Here is a 20,559-nt window from a genome sequence, read left to right as displayed (position 1 = left end):
ATCCAGTCCCCCTTCATATATCAGCCCTGCCATTCTAGAAATCAGTCCGGTAAACCTTTGTTGCACTCCTTCCATTGTTCCTCAGAAAATGAGACCAAAACTGCACACAAGGTGTGGGCTCACCAAGACCCTATACAATTGCTGCAAGAAATCCCTGCTCCTGTACTCAATTCCTCTTACTGTGAAGGCCTACATATGATATGCTTATTTTATCTGCATACTTACCTTCAGCGACTAGTGTACTTATGTATCCCCTTTCTAACCTATCGCCATTCAGAAAATAATCTGCTTTCCAGTTTTTGCTACCAGAATGGATGACCTCACATTTATCCACATTATATTGTCTCTGCCATGCACTTGCCCTCTTAATCAACTTGTCCAAATCGCACTGAAGTATCTCTGCATTCTCCTCACAGTTGTCTCTCCCACCCAGCTTTCTGTTGTCTGCAAACTTGAAGGTATGGTATATAGTTTCCTCTAATCATTCATGTACAGGTCGTTCTGTTATAATGCGCATTTAATCAACGTGAATTTGCTGTAAAGCAACTGAGGAATCAGGGATACTGTTTTACAGTGCAACTTTTAAAATGTGTATTGGCTTTAATGTGATTACAACGCCAACATGTTCAGCGCTGTTTCTAAAGCACAACTTTTCTACAATGCAGGGTTGCACAACAACACAACCATCACGTATAGAAGAGCCGACTGTATATTGTGAATAGTTGTATGAGATATTCACTGCAAGGTTCCTAACTTCTGACCTGCTCTTGCAACCACTGTATTTATATGGCTGGTTGAGTTCAGTTTCTCATCAAGCCTTGGGATGTTAATAGTGGAGGATTCAGTGACGGTGATGCCATTGAATATTAAGGTTAGATTCTCTCTTATTGGAGATAGTTACACAGAAGAATATCCTAATCCCTCAGTTCTGCAGATATCTGCTGTTACTCCCCATTTAAATATTCAGCTCCTCTATTCTTCCTACAAAAGTGTACAACTCCACATTTTTCATCAAAATACACCTTCTACCACATTTCTGCCACACAGAACTTAAGTAACTTAAAGCTCTCAAACACTTCCACCTCAGCCTCATTAATACAGCCAGGGTCATGTCCTCCACTCTGCTTCCTGAAGACGATGACTAGTTCTTTCATTTGTCTGACATTGAGGGAGAGATCATTGCCTTTACACCATGCCACTAAGCTATTCATTCCTTTCCTGTAATCTGTCTCATTGTTTCAGATTTGACCCACGACGGTGGTGTCATCAGCAAATTTGTAAATGCAGTTAGAGCTGAATTTGGCCACACAGTTGTGAGTATATAAGGGGCTGAGCATACAACCTTGTGGGGCACCAATATTGAAGATCATCATGGAGGAGGTGTGGCAGATTATTTGGAAAATCAGAATCTAATCAAACAGATTAGCTACTTCATGGCTTCTTGAAAGGGAAATTGTGTGCGACTAATGTTTAACTTCTCAATGAAGTCTTCACCAGAGTTGATAGAGGAGAACCAGTAAGAGTGTTGTATTCGGAATTCCAGAAGACGTTTGACAAGGTACATTGCAAAAGGTTAAGTCACAAGGTAACAGCTCATGGTGTTGGAGGTAGTATTTTGGCATGGATTGAGAATTGGCTAATGGGCAGGAAAAATTAGCAGGTTTTTTTCTCAGGTTGGTAACCTGTGTCCAGTGGGGTTCCACACAGATCAGTGCCAGGGCCACAGCTGTTTATAACATATATTAATGACTTGGAGGAAGGAATCAAACGTACTGTAACTAAATTTACAGATGACGTAAAAATTTCTGAAAATTTCCGCCTCAGGCCACTGACTGTGTGGAGTTTGCACATTCTCCCCGTGTCTGCGTGGGTTTCCTCCGGGTGCTCCGGTTTCCTCCCACAGTCCAAAAATGTGCAGGTTAGGTGAATTGGCCATGCTAAAATTGTTCGTAGTGTTAGGTTAGGGGTAGGTGTAGGGGTATGGGTGGGTTGCGCTTCGGCGGGGCGGTGTGGACTTGTTGGGCCGAAGGGCCTGTTTCCACATTGTAAGTCATCTAATCATCTAATCTAATAATTAGCGAGAGGGTTATAAAATGTTTATAGTTAAGTATGTCGGCAAAAAGTTGGCAAATGGAGTAGAACGTGGAAAAATGTGAGATTTTTCATTTTGGAAGGGAGAACAAAAGAACGTCGTATTATTTAAATGGAGAAAGACTGCAGAAAGTTGTAACACAAAGGCACTTGGGGGGACTTGTGTGCAAAACACAGAAAGCTAGTACGCAATAGCAAGTAGTCAGGAAGGCAAATGGAATTTGGGCTCTGATTTCAAATGGGCTGAGTACAAGTGGTAACAAGGTGCTGGTGAGACCACACCTAGAACGCTGTGAGCAATTTTGGTCCCCTTATTTATGGAAAGATATCTTTTTTTTTCAGAGCCAGTTGAGAAAAGGTTCACAAGGATGATCCTGAGTAGGTAGGGATTGTCTTCTGAGCAAACGCTAAATAAGCTGGGACTCTACTCACTGGGGTTTAGACAAATAAGAGGTGATCTCATTGGAACATATAGGATTCTTAAGGGGTCTTACAAGATAAATGCTGAAAGGATATTTCCACTCATGGGGGAGTATAGCACCAGAGGGCATAGTCTCAGAATAAACATGAGGCCATTTTAAGATTGAGGTGAGAAAGAGTTTCTTCTCTACATGTGTTGTGAGTCTTTGGAACTCCTTGCCACAGAGAGCTATGGGACAGTGTGTATTCAAAGCTGAGACAGATAGGTTCTTGATCAGTCAGGGAATCAAAGGTTATAGGAAAAAATACAGGAGAGTGGATATGAGAAATGGCAGATCAGCTATGATACTATTGAATGGTGAAAGTCTTGTTGCATATAAATAACAAAAGAAAAGTAAAAGGAGGAATAGAGCTGATTAGGGACAAAAAAGAGCATTTAGAAGCAGAGTCTGGAGGTATGGCTGTGGAATTAATTTAATATTTTGCATCTGTTTTTACCCCATGGCTTCATGAAGGGGAAAGCATGACTGATTTTTAGAATTCTTTGAGGAGGTAATAAGCAGGATGGATAAGGGGGAACTTGGAAATAAAACGTATTTGGATTTCCAAAAGGCATTTGATATGTATCATGGATAGACGAGTGGCTAAATAATAGAAGGCAAAGAGTTGGGACAAAGAGGGCTTTTTCAGGATGGCAACCTGTGTCTGGTGGTGTGCTACACGGATCAGTTTGGGGCCACAATTAATTACAACATGTATTAATAACTTGGATGGTAAAAGTCAGTGCACTATTACCAAGTTTGCTGATGACACAAAAATAGATGGAAAGGCAAGAGGTATGTATGACATAAAGGTTAAATGAGTGGCAGAAATGTGGCAGATGGTGTATTTTGATGAAAATGTGGAATTGTACACTTTTATAGGAAGAAAGTATCACCAATTGTTATTGTGATAGATATAGGACAGATGTCAGAGGTAGTTTCTTTACACAGAGAGTAGTAGGTGCGTGGAACGCACTGCCTGCAAAAACTGTAGACTCACCAACTTTAAGGGCATTTAAATGGTCATTGGATAGGCATTTGGATGAGAATGGAATAGTGTAGGTTAGATGGGCTTCAGGTTGGTTCCATAGGTCAGTGCAACATCGAGGGCCGAAGTGCCTGTACTGCGCTATAACGTTCTATGTTCTATCTATCCTGGTCTATCTGCATCAACACTACAGTCAGAAAGCACACCAAGCTTCTATTTCCTCAGAAGGCTAAGAAAATTGAGCACATCCTCAGTGACTCATAAAAAGATGCAACATAAAAAGCATTCAATTTAGCTATGGCAACTGCTCTGCCCAAGACTGCAAGGAATTACAGAGAGTTGTGAATATAGCCCATTCCATCACAAAAATCAGCATTCCTTCCATTGACTCCATCTACATTTCCTGCTGCCTCAGGAAAGCAACCAACATAATCAAAGACTCCTCCAACCCCGTTATACTCTCCTCTACCCTCTTCCACTGGGTAGAAGATACAAAAGTTTGAAACATGTACCAACAGATTTAAGAACAGCTTCTTCCCTGCTGTTATCAGACTTATAAACAGACTTTTCATATATTGGAGTTGACCTTTCCCAGCACCTTCTCTGTAGTTGTACATTATATTCTACATTCTATTCTATTACCCTGTTGTACTTACATAAGGTATGATTTGCCTGATTAGCACACAAAATAGTTCTTTTCACTGTATATAGGTACATGTGACAATAATAAGTCAATTCAAATCAAAGCAAATCAAAAAGCCACCTTCAGGGATCTGTGGATAAGCACCCCAACGTCCCTCTGAGCTTCCTCTGTCATCCAATTAATCCTATTGTCATGACTTTTTCTACAATGCCCTGTAATTTTTTTTCTTTTCATATAAAGTACTTGAAAAAGTTCAGAAGTTGCTGATGACATATTTGGCAAAAATGATTCAGTAATGAATAGAGACACATTGCAAGGTATAGATATGAGAAAAGGGGAATCAACGGATAAGATAACGGCTTAAGCAATCTTTCACCTGCTATTAGGAGTACATATTGAAAATTTGCCAATTTTAGTGTAAATTATTTACACCAAATTTCTTTTAATTGCAACACTTAGAAGATATCACTCACAGGAAGCCTAACAGCATACTGCAATAATAAGCAATGCTTACCTTGACAAGCAGGGAAGTTGTATGCTCCTGTCACACAAGTATCACAACGTTGTCCTGTAACTCGTGGCCGGCAGTTACATTTCCCAGTGGTCTGATCACATTCAGCATTATAAGAACCATCAGCAGAGCACTCACATGCTTTAAAAAAGACAGAACAAAGGATGTTTGTAAGATGACAGAAAACTAAACCAAATACCCAAACTTAGATATTCAGTGGCTTGTCACATCATTTTGAGCCTTTAGGTTGGTTAAGGCACAACTAAGTACTGTTCCCCTGAGGAACTCAGAAAAACAAGGCTACATGAAGCCTAGCAGATAGATTCCCCCTACCACCACCAACCCCCACCCCCCCACCCAATTATCACTATTATTCCTGTCCTTGTGGCTTCCTCATTCTTTTTCCAGTCTGTTCTTCAATTAATTCGGGGTGATGATCTATCTGCTCCATTCTGCAATGTGCAAGCTTGAAGAAAATCAGGTATGTGTCAATGGGTCACATCATTCAAATTCTGTGACTTTTTTAAACTTCTGGCTAGGCAAAAGTGAGGACGACAGATGCTGGAAACCAGAGTCTAGATTAGAGTGGTGCTGGAAAAGCACAGCAGTCAGGCAGCATCCGAGGAGCAGGAAAATCGATGTTTCAGGCAAAAGCTCTTCATCAGGGTTACCCTAGTCCTTCTAGGTTGTAGAGATTATGAGTTTTGAAGGGGCTTTCAAAGTCAACTTAGCAAATCTCACAGTGCATTTAGTAGATGAAAGCCATGACATTCAAGGGCACTACCATCACTGAAGTTCCCACGATCCACATCTTGGAAGTTACTATTGACTATGAACTGAACTGGATCCTGTGGCTACAAGTGCAGGTGAGTGGCTAGCAATTCTGCAGCAAATAACTCACCTCTTGTTTCTGCAATGACTGTCCACCATCTACATGGCACAAGTCAGGAGTGTGAGGGCAATGCTCCCTACTTGTCTGAATGGTGCAATCAAACAAGTTCAACACAATCCAGGACAACACAGCTTAACTGACATGCCCTCCATAAGCCTCAAAATTCACACCCTTCAGCAATGACAGCAGTGTGTACTATTTATAAGATGCACCATAGCAACTCACCCAGGTTCATTCAGCAGCATCTTCCAAACTTGCGACTTCTACCACGTAGAAGGACAAGGCAGTCGATACATGGGAACACCATCACCTGAAAGTTCTCTCCAAGGAAATACATTGGCCTTTGCTTCACTGTTGTCGGGTCAAAATCCTGGAATTTCCTTTCTAACAGAATTGTGGATTTACCTTCACCACATGAACTGCAGTGGTTCAAGAAGGCAGTATCACCCTTGTCTCAAGGGCAATTAAGATTGGGCAATAATGCTGGCCTAACATTGATCTTCACTTGCCACTGTGTACTTCTACTTGGGTGGTGTTAATGTGATTTGCTATCTATCAACACAAGCCGAAATAATTCAGGGCTTGCTGCATGTAGTCATGGCTTGCTTCAGTATCTGTGGAAATTCAAATCCAACTGACAGAAGCATAACCATTTGCAAGCATCTCCATTTATGATCAAGATGTGGAAAAAATGTCATTGATGAAGCAGCTAAATGACTGTTAGCCTAAGAGAATGGCCTGAAGAACACCTGCAACAATGCTTTAGAACTGAAATGATAGGCTTCGAATAACTAGAAGATCTGTCTAATTATGTCTATGACACCGATATTTCCCTATATGCCGACATATTTTTCTGTTCAACTGTTGCTGTTCAATAGATTTTCTCTATTGCCTCTGGACTGATCTCATTTGTCCTGCCATTATCAAATCTGTGAAAATATTAAATCAAGGGAAAGGCATTAAAGAAGCGGTTAGGACTCAAGGAGACCCTTCTAAAATAAAGCAGGGCAGAGCCAACAACTGGAAGCCTTACAGCTGCAGATCAATGGAGGAGGGAACAAGGCTGGTTAGAGTGATCAATAGATGCCAAGAAAAGGGATGAAAATATAACAGAAGGGAATGATATCGAGGGAAAAGTGAATGGATATCAAGAAATCATGAAAACTTTGTATAAATTTATATAGTGCCTTTAATGTAATTAAAATCACAAGATGGCTTCACAGGACCATTATTAGACAAAGGTTGACACTTAGCCATTGCTGATGAAGGGCTTTTGCCTGAAACATCGATTCTCCTGCTCCTCGGGTGCTGACTGACCTGCTGCGTTTTTCCAACACAACACTCTCGACTCTGCAGTCCTCACTTTCACTTACTTAGCCATAGAAGTTGATATTAAGAATAAAGATTAAGAAGTTGAAGTTAGGTTTTAAGTGTAATTTAAAGGAGGACAGAGTAGTGGAGTGGTATCATGATTTAGAAAGTAATTCCAGAGTTTACAGCCCAAGTAACTAAAGGTCACTACAGGCAATCACGAATACACAAGAACAATAAACGCTGGTCAGCCAGCAATGCCCACGTCCCACAAATGAATAAAAAAAGGGCAGAATTAGAGGAGTGCAGAGATTTTGGAGGGGCATCAAACTGCAGGAAATTACAGACAAAGGAATGACAAGATAAGATAAGAATTGTAAAGGGAAGGCCTTGCTGGACTGGTATCAATATAGGTAATTGAGTACAGGACGCTAATGAGACTTGGTTGAACTTGGCTCCTCCTTGGCTGAGGAGTGGCAGATGGAGTCCAACCCTGTCAAGTGTGGGGTTGCCCATTTTGTAAGGATAAATAAGAATGAGGAATACAGGGTTAACGGTAGGGATCTTGGGGTCTATGTTCATAGCTCTTTGAAAGTTGCCACTCAGGTGGATAGAGCTTGTAAGAAGGCCTATGGTGTATTAGCTTTCATTAGCAGAGGGATTGAATTCAAGAGTCGTGAGGTGATGTTGCAGCTGTACAGGACCTTGGTAAGGCCACATTTGGAGTACTGTGTGCAGTTCTGGTTGCCTCACTTTAGGAAAGATGTGGAAGCTTTGGAGAGGGTGCAGAGAAGATTTACCAGGATGTTGCTTGGAATGGAGAATAGGTCGTACGAGGATAGGTTGAGAGTGCTAGGCTTTTTCTCATTGGAACGGCAAAGGATGAGGGGTGACTCGATAGAGGTTTATAAGATGATCAGGGGAATAGATAGAGTAGACAGTCAGAGACTTTTTCTCTCGGTACAACAGAGTGTTACAAGGGGACGTAAATTTAAGGTGAAGGGTGGAAGGTATAGGGGGATGTCAGGAGTAGGTTCTTTACCCAGAGAGTGGTGAGGGCATGGAATGCGCCGCCTGTGGGAGTGGCAGAGTCAGAATCATTGATGACCTTTAAGCGGGAATTGGATAGGTACATGGATGGGTGCTTAAGCTAGGATTAATGTTCGGCACAACATCGTGGGCCGAAGGGCCTGTTCTGTGCTGTATTGTTCTATGTTCTATGAACTTAGGATTTAGACTCAAAAGGAGCTTATCAGTTAACTAAGCTTCAAATGGTTGAACAATTCTGTAAGTAGCTAAAATTATTAAAACAAATCTGATAAACAGGAATGCAAGTTATGAATCTGAAGACGAGGTTCTTAATCGTGTATCTTTTGGTTTATCTCAGATTTTTTTTGGCAGTGTTGAGTGATGAATAAACTTTTTTAATATTGGTTTTCCCCTTTCACCTGTTCTGTAGATTTGTATTTATTGAGGCTTTGTGTGAATGTTTATCCTTCTGAAATGTCATGTTCGAAAATAAAAAAAAGTCAATAATGATAAAATCAGAATGGAAGCATCTGTGGAGAGAAAGCAGTGTTAGCGTTTCAGGTCCAGTGACCCTTCTTCAGAACGGGACCCAAAACCTTAATTCTGCTTTTCTTCCACAGATGCTGTTAGACCCTGCTGACTTTTTCCAGTAACTTCTAATTTTGTTTCTGATTTCAAGCATCCACAGTTCTTTGTTTTTTTTTAAAAGAGAATAAAATATTTGTTGAGTACTTACACAAACAAGTGGGATAACCATAGTAACCAGGCGCACAGTGGGAACATGTTGGTCCTGTGAAGTTTGGACGACAGCGACAGCGTCCAATAGTGTCACAGTTATTATCTATCGATCCTATTTGGTCACAGGAACAGGCTGTAGATAAACAGGAATCAGTGTACTGAACAAGGCCTTCATTTGGGTCAGCTAAGTCACTTAGAAGTTAAAAAGATCAGGGCCCAGATTTTCACTGAGTCTAATTGATTTGGAAGATCATAAGAACATAAGAACTAAAAGCAAGAGTAGGCAATTCAGCCCCCTCTCAAGCCTTCTGCTATTTAATATGATCACAGCTGATCTCATGTCGTCCTTAATGCCACTTTCCTGACTGTTCTCCATAACTCTTTAATAATTACTAATTAAAAATCTATCTCCTCCTTAAATTTATTCAGTAACCTAGCAACACCTGTATTCTGCGGTCGTGAATTCCACAGACCAACTTTTGAGAGAAGTAATTCCTCCCCATCCCTGTCGTAAATCTGCCTCACCTTAGCTTAAAACCATGACTTCTCATTCTAGAATCCCTCACGAGGAAACTTCCTCTCTGTGTCTGCTTTGTCAATCCCTTTAGCATCTTATATGCCTCATTAAAAATAGTAGGTGGGACTGATTCCAGACTTTCTGCCCTTATTCCCATTTCTGGAAATTTTTGCTGCCATGGAAGAAAGGTATGGATAGCCTACATGGGTACAGAATTGCATGTCCATATTCACATGCCAGCTCCATTGTGGGGTAGGCAGTTTAAAGCCCATCTGCAATTTTAATGGGGATGGAGCCCTTCAATCAATAGGTCTGGTTCAAGGTTTCAGAGGAAGTATGAATCACATAAGAAACCTAGTACCACATAGGGAATCAAAAGGAATGGTTACCTTTCACTAATCAGCGTTGAAATATAAAAAGAGTAATTTGTTCCTTCAATTTCAATATTTAGATGATGCGCTGTAAGTGAAATATGTTCTTACTGCAATGATTGGGGTTTCCGGTCTAATAATTTGAAGAGATTTAAATGCCTAGAATCCTTTTAAAAGTAAATAAGTCAATTCAAAAACTGTCAATTAGAAAATAGACCCATCTGTTCCTGGGCTGCTTCAATTGATGGACTACCTGCAGTTTCTAAAAAAGTGGCCATCTGTGTTTGTAATTCAATGGACTCCATTGTCTGCAAGCTAGGATAGCTTGCTATGTCAGCTACGACTATTTTGAATGATCAGTTGAGTTTTTATCCACCTGTTCAGGGGTTGTATTAATATTTTGATTGACAGTTTTAGAAGGTTGTTAAAGTATTAGATGTCTTAGGTGTGCTTAGTTTGACATTGACAAAACTTAATTATTTTGGGATTTTTTAAGGAGATTTTATTCAGTATGGTGTGTTAGACTCAGATTAGTTTGTTAGTGGTTTATTTGTTTACAATGTCCATTTCAAAGACCCTGGAGTCTGCCTATAGTGAATACTGGGTAAGTGGCAATGGAAGGTATGGACCAATCATAGAGGATACAAGTAGAAGTGAGGAGTTGGGGGAATATAGGTCTAGAGAGGTCATAGAGGAGGCACTAAAATATAAAGGGGTATAGAGTGGTTTGGAGGATTATTGTGAGTGGGCTAGTGTACCAGGTAATACGACCATTATCATGCTGGCCTGACAATCTGCTGACCATCGAATGATGGGCCAGAATCAATGGGCTGAATGGCCTGTTTCTGCTCCTTCATTTATGGTTTTACGATAACAAAGTAATGTGATAGACAAATATGCAAGATTTTAGCCCAGCATATAAATTCAGAATGTCTCAGTAATTAATAAATAAGAATCTTACCTTGACACCGAGGGAATGAATGATATCCTGGGTGACATTGATCACACTGATTGCCCGCAAATTCTGCCCGACAGAGACACCTCCCTGACTCATCACAGCGTTCAGGTAGCGTTCCAACATTGTTACACCGACATGCTATAAAACATTCAGCTCACTGCTTAGACAATGCAATAAGCAACAATTGGAAACTCACATTGCAGCAAACTAATCTCTCTAACATCCCTTTTCTGACAGGCTGAATTAAGTACTCCTACCAGCTGGAGAAATAATGACCCCAGGAGATTAGATGACGGGAGGGCAATCAAATAGGGTTTGTTTCAACACTTGGATCACCTTGACGTGGAGAATGACTGATGGACCAGCCAGTCTTTTCTCGTGGCTGCTAATTTTGTATCTTTGTAATTCATTCAATGTTGGAGTTTAAATTGTGTGTTGGTGACAAGAAGCTCGCATTGCTGTGATCGATGGAGCACAGAGTTATGAAGTACAGGTCCCAATCAGTAATTTAAGGTCACTGGTATTAAGGCCGGTGAGAAGAATTTTCTTTAAATATACACACTGAATTATGCATTGCCTGAAAGGGCAGTGGAACTAGATTCAGAAAAGGTAGATTTCCAAAGGAAATTGGGTAAGTGCTCAAAGGGGAATGGGTGACTAGTTGACTAATTCTTTCAAGAAGTGAGCACAGGCATAATGGGTTGATTGGCCTCTTTTTTGTTTTTAATGTCTTATTATACGAATGTCTATCATTGTTTGGCTCCTGACTTCAGCGGTAGCTGGATGGTAAGGATATAGGATTAGCTGGAAGGAGTGTGATTGACGTTGGGGATGTAGTAGCATGGTAGTGTGACAGTGGCAAGGAAACTAGATCAGACAGAACACTAACCTGTTGCACTTTGAGTCCAACCTTAATATTTTGAAACACTATTTTCTTTTTAGTGGCAAAATTTTAGTGAGACGAATTTTCTTGTACTTGTCAAATATATCCTCTCTCAATTATTCCTGCTCAACGTTGCACTTCGTCCTTTGTTCAAATCTTTCTCTGTCTAGCCCCTCCTGGTATCTCTCAGTTACAAAGTTGCTGATCAAGAAATAAAAATTCCTCCACACGGGATTTATAATTTGTTTAGTTGAAAGTTATGTGTATCCTCTTTTTGTAAATAAAGCAACTAAATCCCTTTATGTCAGGAAATTCTCTCAGTTTTCTATTGCAGAAAAAGTCTGATTTCAGCAATGGGCAAAACAATGCTTCCTTTTAAAGTACTAGCGGGAAGAAACAACTTGTATTTATTTGGAATACTTTTTCAGCCAAGGTGAAACCACAATGGGGAAGGTTTTTCAGTCTGTCCTTATTCAGCCAGCCAAGAGTGTTCAGTCCATTACAGTGGTATGCTCCCCTGTACATATCTTGTTGGGTGGGGGGGGGGGGGGGGGGGGTGTAAATATTGTTCAGGAGACTAAGGAAAACTCTAAGTTTTTCAAAATGCCATTCTAGAATCCTTTACTTCCAACTGAGAAGGCAGATAAGGCCTTCATTGAACAGCCAATTCAAAAGACAATAGGGTACCATTAGCGTAGATGGCTAGCATGTGGTTCAGAAGAACGTCAAAGACAATGGTTCAATTCCTCTTCAGGCTGAGGTGGACCTGAGACTTGTCCCTTTGCACTGCCCTCAGAATGGAAGAAATTGCAGATTTCCACTAGCAAAAAACTGCCAAGGAAAAGGCTCAAGGTGAAGCATCAGCAGACAATGCACCAAGGCTCTGCCTTCAGTCAGAGCACACATGTCACTACATAGAATGGAATATGTGACCTCCATCTATGTCATATCATTCTACCATGCTGACACTGATAAGCCAATATTCATCAGGACACTGATTGCCATCTGTCATCTTGTTAGACCCTTGTTAATTTTTCATTATTTTTAATTTATTATTTTATCAGTTTTGGTTTGGAGTTGTAAGCTGAGAACTGTCAGCTGAAAATGTAGCCTGAGTTAAAAAAGAGAGAACTCATAAGTAGTTGTTTGCTTTTGAGGCCAGGCCTGGAAGTTAATTGTAGGTTGTTTCTGGCTCTACAGACTCTTGAACACCCGTGAGGAACAGTACATTTAAATAGATAGCAGATGAGGTCAGTACCTGGGAATTGGTTCCAGCAAGTCTGGTGAGACATTATGCTCAAGCAGATGGCAGATGTTGAATAGTAACTGCCAACTCATGAGGGGATAGTCAGTCTACCAGGAGTGGTCAGCATTTGAACTGGGTTTTGGAATATGTTTCCTGGGAGAAGGAGTTTGGCTGTTAATGCTATAGCTTGAAGATTTGAAAGCTCCCTGCCTAACCTCCCGTTATCAGCTACTGGAAGTTGAGAGAAATTAAGATATAAATATTACTGAAGTGGAGTATTCTGAGTGAACTGAAAAAAATGGCCCTTCAGAAAATCAAAAAACAACCACCTATGCCTGTGGAATAATGCATTGTGAAAACTATATTTGTAACCTTTCCAGTTTTGCTTTTCTTTTTTATTGATCCCTTAATCATGTTTGTTTGTCTGTCGGTCTTTTATATAAATAGGGCTAAAAAACAAGCGTTTATTGGCTTTAAGATCATAGACATTAATTAGATTAATTTGCTGTTTTATTACAATATTGTTAATAAGTTGCTAAATCTTTTGTTTAAGCCTCAAAACCAGAGTCTAACACTGATTATTCGCTGGGATTGGTTACTCAAAACCATTGAGTTAACTTTGAGGGTATTTAAAGGTTTTAATTTTACAGAGGCAAATACAGAGATAAAAAAGGCTGATTTGGTTCAGCTGTCTGTGTCTGTGTCATAACAATCTCTAGCTTGTAATGGTTTTGACATATTTCTCTATTCAGAGTTTAAGCCCTCCTGGAGAGAAGTACAAAAAAGTACAACGCGCCTGACGCATAGGTTATGTGACTGAAATGAAAATATTGTTGCTTAGCTGTAACTGAAAAGTGTTGTCCACCGAAAGTGACAAGTCTTACTTACTCTCACAGTAGGGGAACCGAAAATATCCTGCTGAGCAGCTTTCACAAAAATAACCTTGAAATCCATTTCGACACAAACACTGTCCTGTGTTTGGATCACACACTTGATTTGTCACTCCAGCACTGTAACACTGACATTCTAAACAAATATTGTATAGTATTAAATCGCTGCACACAAAGAGAATTGGTCTTCAATCATTGAAGGCATGATACTCTAAACAAGAGTTCTGTTATGTGTCATCTGTTATAGCTCTACATTATAAGATAGAGTATCTGCTGAAAATATTCTGGTTACCAAAAGTAAACATTGTTTAATAATACCTAGTCTTTCACAGCAGGGTTCCTGACACACTGAAAATGATTTGAGATCACTATCTTGAGCTGTTTACTACTTTCATGATTGTGTACATTAATCTGTTTCTCAATTAATTTAACAGTATTTGATGAGAAAGGAATCATGTATTAATGTACTGACTACTGTAAAGGCACAGAGGAAACTTAGCTCGATTTGAAGTGAGGCTTTCTCAATCAACACAATCAAAGAATTTTTAAATTCAAACTTGGGAGCGGGCACCAAGTTTGTGGGTGGGTCATGATCTGGGAAAATGAATCGTAAACTAGTTTAAGAGATCACAGAAAAGATGTACATTGAGTATTTTTGGGTTTAACTCACTTTAACTGCGCTGGTTTAATTATTTTGACTGGATCTGATGAGTGAGAAAAGAATTGACATAATGATAGTAACATAACAAGCAGCAAGTGCTTAAGTGCAACAACTTACGATGTGGAAATATATTCAAAAAGTTTATTTCTTACCCTAACTGATTGTATGCAACCAGAGCAGTTTTGCATTTGGAAAAAATTCAAAACATGGTGCCCAACATTAGAAATGACTCTGCAATTCGTCAACATTTGCTGGATAATATTGAGTGTGTGAAGAATTAAGCTGACAATCAATTTAGGATTATTAGTCGGGCTCGCAGCATGCAGCGTTTGCATGTACTGGAAGTTACATATATTAACACACTGACCCTGTTCTTTGCAAACAGAAAGAATATGTACACATAGTGCACCTATTTCAACATAAACTTCTGGTTATGCCACAACTTTACAGAATTCTAGTCTCCATGTTACCAAAAGAATATAAAGAGACCATGCAGAAAGTACAGGAAATGAATAATGGAGGTGAGACCCAAGTATGTGAGGTTATAGTTTTCATGAAAGACTGACCTTTTGGAATTCTCTGGAAAACAGAAGGCTGAAGGATGATTACAACTACAAAGGACGAAGTAGGCAAAGAATAGATGCTTTCATTTATTAAGGAGATAGGAATTAGCAGTCTGTATCAACACCGCTCAATTCTTAGGGCAATGCCCAGACCAATCAGAGTCACCAGTTAACTGTCAATCATCATTAGTTTGTGCATTCTCCATGGCAATATCACTGCCAGACAGAAGTCCACTTGCCAACCAATCAGGATTCTCTCTTCACGCAATGTAAATAAGGTTTTCCCTTTAATTAATATTCTTTTTCGTTCTGATGAGCGTAAGGTGAAAGACCTTGACAAAATATGCCTTTTTTCAGCAATATTCAAGTTCTGTACCAACAAATCACATTGTTAATTGATCTCCAGTTTCAAATTATTGTTCCATGAAAATGTTCTCCCTGACTTCACTGTTGAAAGGACTTTCTCTAATTTTAAACCATGATGTAGAGGTGCCAGTGCCTGGGATGGACAAAAAACATCACACACCACTAGGTTATTGTCCAACATGTTTACTTGGAAGTACTAGTTTTTGGAGCGCTGCTCCTTCATCGGGTAGCTGTCTGATGAAGGAGCAGCCCTATGAAAGTTAGTACTTCCAAATAAATCTGTTGCACTATAACATGATGTGTGATTTCTAATTTTTAGGTTATATCCCTTTATTCTGGACTGCTCCTTCCAGATCTCCACTAATATTTTATCTTAAACTGCTGTCAGCTATCTAAATAGCTGAAATAACTACTTAACAACTGAATAATTTGTGGTTCTATACATACTTACGTTGACAGTAATTCCCAAAATATCCTGTGGCACAGTGAGTACAGTATGGCCCAGTGTAGTGTGGTTTGCAATCACAACGCTGAGTATGAGGATCTATGTGACAAGTATTTGCCACTGTGCCCTGCACATTACATTTACAATCTGTAAAGAACAAAAGCCGATGATTGAAAAATCAATACTTCAGTACCAAAACAATTAGTATACATTGATATTTTCCACTTCAAGGCTGATTATTACATTCATCTCTCTTATGATCTTTGACAGTATTATGTCACAATGTTCTCTCTATAGTGAGAACAAATCATGCTGAAGTTGGACTTTCAAGTTCAGTCAGTCTAGCCCATTACTTGATGTCAAATTGTTCAGTAGTTGGATTTTCTAATCTCCAGTGAGGATAGATTGAGGGAAGAAGGTTAGAGGAAATGTGATACAGGCTTATAGAATCATGAAGTGCTGGATGAAGTAGACAGGGACAAATTGTTTCCAATCTTAAAAGGCACAAGAAAAGAGGGCATAGATTTAAAGTAATCTGAAAAAGAAGCAAAGATAAAGTGAGGGAAACCTTTTTCACTCAGTGAGTAGTTAGGGTCTGGAATGCGATGCTTGAATGTGAGGGGAGGCAGGTTCGACTGAAGCATTCAATAGGGCATTAAGTGGTTATATAGATAAAAATAATGTGCAAGAGTTGTGAGAGAGAGAAAAGTGGGAAATTAACACTAAGTAATGATGTCCATTTAACAAACCAGTGCAGACACAATGTACCAGATGGTCTTCTTCAGCGCTGTAACACTTCTGTGGTTCGGTATATCAAAATAAGAGGACTTTTAGTTTTGGTTACCCTTCAAGATTTAGTCCTCTTTTCAACTCAACAAAATAGGTGACAACCATTTTTGGTTCACTTCTCAGGGCAATGCTCTGATCAAGCATAATAAAACTGCCCAGCTTAAAAGTTAAACAAAACCAGGATTTTAACTGTCAATCAGCATTATTGGCTTAATTCTCCTTGGAGATGACTCTCATAATCAGAGTCCACTTCACAACCAATCAGCACTCCCCTTGCATGCAGTACAAATGTTGTTTTTCCTCTTGAATTGGTAGTCTTGCAAAATGTCCTGATGAGTACAAGATGGAAAGCTTCGACAAAATGAGTCTGTTTTCACCAAAGCTCATTTTCCCTTTGTTATTGATGTGCTTTTTTGCTTCTCTTGTGGCTGAATTTGTGAGCAGATGACCTGCTTTAGACCTTCACTAATGTCTCTGTTAGATTGGCATATGAATGCAGTACCGTGATGATTTCCCCATTAGGAACCCCTTCCCTATCTCAGATGTGGGCACAGCAATACAGCAGAAAGCAGGAACTCAGTGGAAGGGTGAAATTCTATGCCAATAGCTCATGGCATGGTATTGATATGTTATTTTGCATATTTCAGGAATTGGAAGCGGCGGTGCCACTTAAACATTAGAAAAAATGTTTGATAATATTTGAATTTCACAAGCAGGATTTGTTGAAAAGTACTTTTATTATCTGCGAGGTTACAGTATAGGTTTCATTTGAATTTTTAGCTTGCTATTTGCACAAACCTGGTGCAAAAATAGTTGTATTTTCTTATCACAAACATTTTCTTAATAGTTAAGATGTTAGAAATGTTTTTGCAGTACTTGGTGTTAAAATACTTGCATTCAATTATTTATTGTTAGCCTTTTGACTGGGCATAAATACTATTTCATTTTAGTTTACAGGTTTTTCAATGCAATCTTATGTTGATAAATAATTCACACAAATTATTTTTGTGGATAATTTGATCTTTAATAAATTATATGGTTCAATTAAATGAATTGGGTTGAATTATAAAGCTTTATCATTTATCATTATCAGAGGTGAATGCTGTTCAATAACTATAGGCCAATCACATATTGACTTCCTTATCTTTTGCCAGCACAGATTTGGGATATTGTCCCCACAAGGCAGGCAAACAATTAAGATCATTAAAAGCCTCATTAACCAGCACTGAAGGAGGCTAACTGGGTAGCTTACCTGCCTAAATGTAGGCACCCAGCATTAGATTGGGTTTCCATCCCTCAATCCCTTCAAGAGCTCATACACCATCTGTCATTGAATGGGGAAACTGTCTCCAAGTGAAGTAAGTTTGAGGAGGCAGGAAGTGCACTGGTAAAAAAATTCGGAGTGTCTTGTTGCTCTGAGGTCAAGCTTGGAACCTGAAACTACTGAGAGAAAATGAGGACCGTAGATGCTGGAGATCAGAATCAAAAAGCACAGCCAGTCAGGCAGCATGCAAAGAGCAGGAGAGTCAACGTTTCGAGCATAAGCTCTTTATCATTCCTGCTGAAGAGCTTATTCTCAAAACATTGACTCTCCTGCTCTTCGGATGCTGCCTGACCAGCTGTGCTTTTCCAGCACCACACTTTTTGAAAACAACCCTGACTTCTATTTTCCAACTAAGGTGATAATTCAGGCCATTATATCTTCAAAACAGTGTAATTTATAGTAGAAAGGAGTTAGCAGAAATTAATAAAGATCATTTTCATCATTTATGTTCTAAATTACTGATCATATTCTGGTGTGATTCCCAGCATCCCTAATGCAGAATGTAGAAGTGTATTTCCAGCTACTTCCACATTAAAAAGCCTGCTGTGTCATGGTATAAATCAAAACTACAATTAATATTTGGTTCTATGCTCAATGATAATTGTAAATGCTTACTTTGGAAATCTCCAGCTGATGGGACTACAGTTACTGGACTGGCTGTGGAATAAACTGGAACATCTAGAACAAAAGACACTCTCAGTTAAAAATGTCAAATCTGCATCACATGCAAATGAATTTTCTCACAGATGAATTAAGAGATATAGTTCCAAGGAAGAATTTCTTTTTCTTTCCAAGTTTGGTCCCTTATTCCTCCCCTGTCTGATTGTGTTGATATATGCTGGAGTATTGCCTGGCCTTTCAAGTCTGCTCCACCTTTAATAGAATCATTGAATCCTTACAATGCAGACAGAGGCCATTTGGCCCATCGAGTCTGCACCAACTATCCAAAGGGCATCCTAACCTGCACAGGGTTGAACTATGGGAGGAAACCAGAGCAGTTCAATCTGGTGGAAATCCACACAGACAGTTGCCCAAAGTTGGAATCAAACCCTGGTGCTGTGAGGCAGCAGTGTTAACCATTAAGCCATTGTGCTGCCCATATTCAAATGCAATGTGATCATGGCTGATCATCCAATTGTGTCCCCTGTTCTCAATTTTGTCCCATGCGCTTTTGTTCCCTTTAGGCGTAAAAACTATATTGAAGTCCTTGTTTTTTTTCAATCATTTCCTGTGGCAAACAATCCCACAGGCTCACCACTGTCTGGGTGAAGAAATATCTCCTCATCTCAGCACCAAATGGCCTACCCATATTCTTAAACTGTGACTCCTAGTCTGGACTCCCCAGGCATTGGAAATATCCTTTCTGTTTACTCTGTGTATTTCAATTTGAATTTTATAGGTTCTTAGAAGATTCCAGCCCCACCCTGCATCATTCTAAACTTCAGGGAACATAGTCCTAACTAATCCATTCTCCCATCATATGTCAGCCTGCAATTTCAGGATTCTGTCCGGTAAACCTTGGTTGGCCTCTCTCCCATCACCAGAACATCTTTCCTCAGAAAAGAAGACCAAATCTGCACACAATGCTCCAGGTGTGGTCTCACCCATGCTCTGTACAATTGCAGGAAGACATCCCTGCTCCTGTAGTCGTATCCTCATGCTATGAAAGCCAACATATCATTTGCCTTCTTCACCACCTATTGCACCAAAGTGAATAACCTCACATTTATCCATATTATTCTGCCTCTGCCATGCATTTTCCTACTCACTCAACTTGTTCCAAATTACACTGAAGTATCTCTGTATCCTCTTCACAGTTCACCCTTCCACCCAGCTTTGTGTCATCTGCAAACTTGGAAGCATTACACTTAGTTCTCTTATCTAATTTAAGAATACATATTGTGAGCAGCTGGCAATATCCCACCAGCTGCCACTCAGAAAATAATCTGTGTACTCCTACTCTTTGTTTCCTCTCTGCCAACCAGTTGTCTGTTCATTTCAGTCCACTTTCCCGTATCCCATATGTTGTAATTTTGCACACTTATGTGGGACATTGTCAAAATCCTTCTGAAGGTCCAAGTAAACCACACCTACTGATTCCTCATTTTCAACTCTACCAGTTGCATACTCAAAAAATGTAGCACGGTGACTCAGTGGTTAGTACTGTTGTCTCACAATGCCAGGGACTTGGGTTTGACTTGGGTGACTGTCTGTATGGAGTTTGCACATTCTCCTCATATCTGTGCCGGTTTTCTCCAGTTGCTCCGGTTTTCTCCCACAGCCCAAAGAAGTGTAGGTTAGGTGAATTGGCCTTGTCAAATCACCCATAGTGTCCACAGATGTGCAGGCTAGGAGGATTAGCCATTGCAAATGCAGGGTTTCAGGGATAGGGTAGCAGGGTGAGACTGGGTGGGATGCTCTTTGGAAGATCAGTGTGGATACAATGGGTTGTGGGCCAGCTTCCACATTGTAGAGATTCTATGAAAATGTTATGGCAGATCTGCCAAGCACAAATTCTCTAAAAAAGGTTAAAACATTCAGGAAGCGTTCCCTAAATCAAGATAGACCACATGGAACTTCTCATGTGATTCTCCCACATTTCTTTCCATAGCCCACATCATTCAAGCCCTTATAAGATTCTGCCAACAGTCTCAGAGTAAAGGCTATGCCATTTAAGATTTTGTTGAGGAGGTATATTTTAATTTAGAGAGTGGAGATTCTTTGGAAATGTCTACTTCAGATGGCTATGAAAGCTCAATCATTGGGAATGTTCGAGACAGAAATCAATAGATTTCTAGAGACTAATGGCACCAAATGATATGAGAATAACATGGGAAGGTATGGTTGTGATAGATAACCAACGATGATCTAATTGAATGGTG

The 20,559-nt window shown here is 39.7% G+C and overlaps 1 protein-coding gene across 2 annotated transcripts in view; it reads right to left on the bottom strand.

Moving 5' to 3' along the window:
• The window catches only part of LOC140476847 (laminin subunit alpha-3-like), a 364,783-nt gene that overhangs the window by 227,038 nt on the left and 117,186 nt on the right, over positions 1-20,559 (bottom strand). For both annotated transcript variants that reach the window (XM_072569677.1, XM_072569678.1), the window contains exons 11-16: positions 18,293-18,355; positions 15,571-15,711; positions 13,528-13,665; positions 10,514-10,648; positions 8,663-8,797; positions 4,698-4,835 (exon numbers count right to left, since the gene is read on the bottom strand). In XM_072569677.1, coding sequence (XP_072425778.1) covers positions 4,698-4,835; positions 8,663-8,797; positions 10,514-10,648; positions 13,528-13,665; positions 15,571-15,711; positions 18,293-18,355 — 750 coding nt within the window. The remainder of the gene's footprint in view (positions 1-4,697; positions 4,836-8,662; positions 8,798-10,513; positions 10,649-13,527; positions 13,666-15,570; positions 15,712-18,292; positions 18,356-20,559) is intronic.

The sequence above is a fragment of the Chiloscyllium punctatum genome, chromosome 5 (genome assembly GCF_047496795.1).
Source record: "Chiloscyllium punctatum isolate Juve2018m chromosome 5, sChiPun1.3, whole genome shotgun sequence".
Classification (NCBI taxonomy): Eukaryota; Metazoa; Chordata; class Chondrichthyes; order Orectolobiformes; family Hemiscylliidae; genus Chiloscyllium; species Chiloscyllium punctatum.
This window is presented reverse-complemented; position numbering and strand designations above follow the sequence as displayed.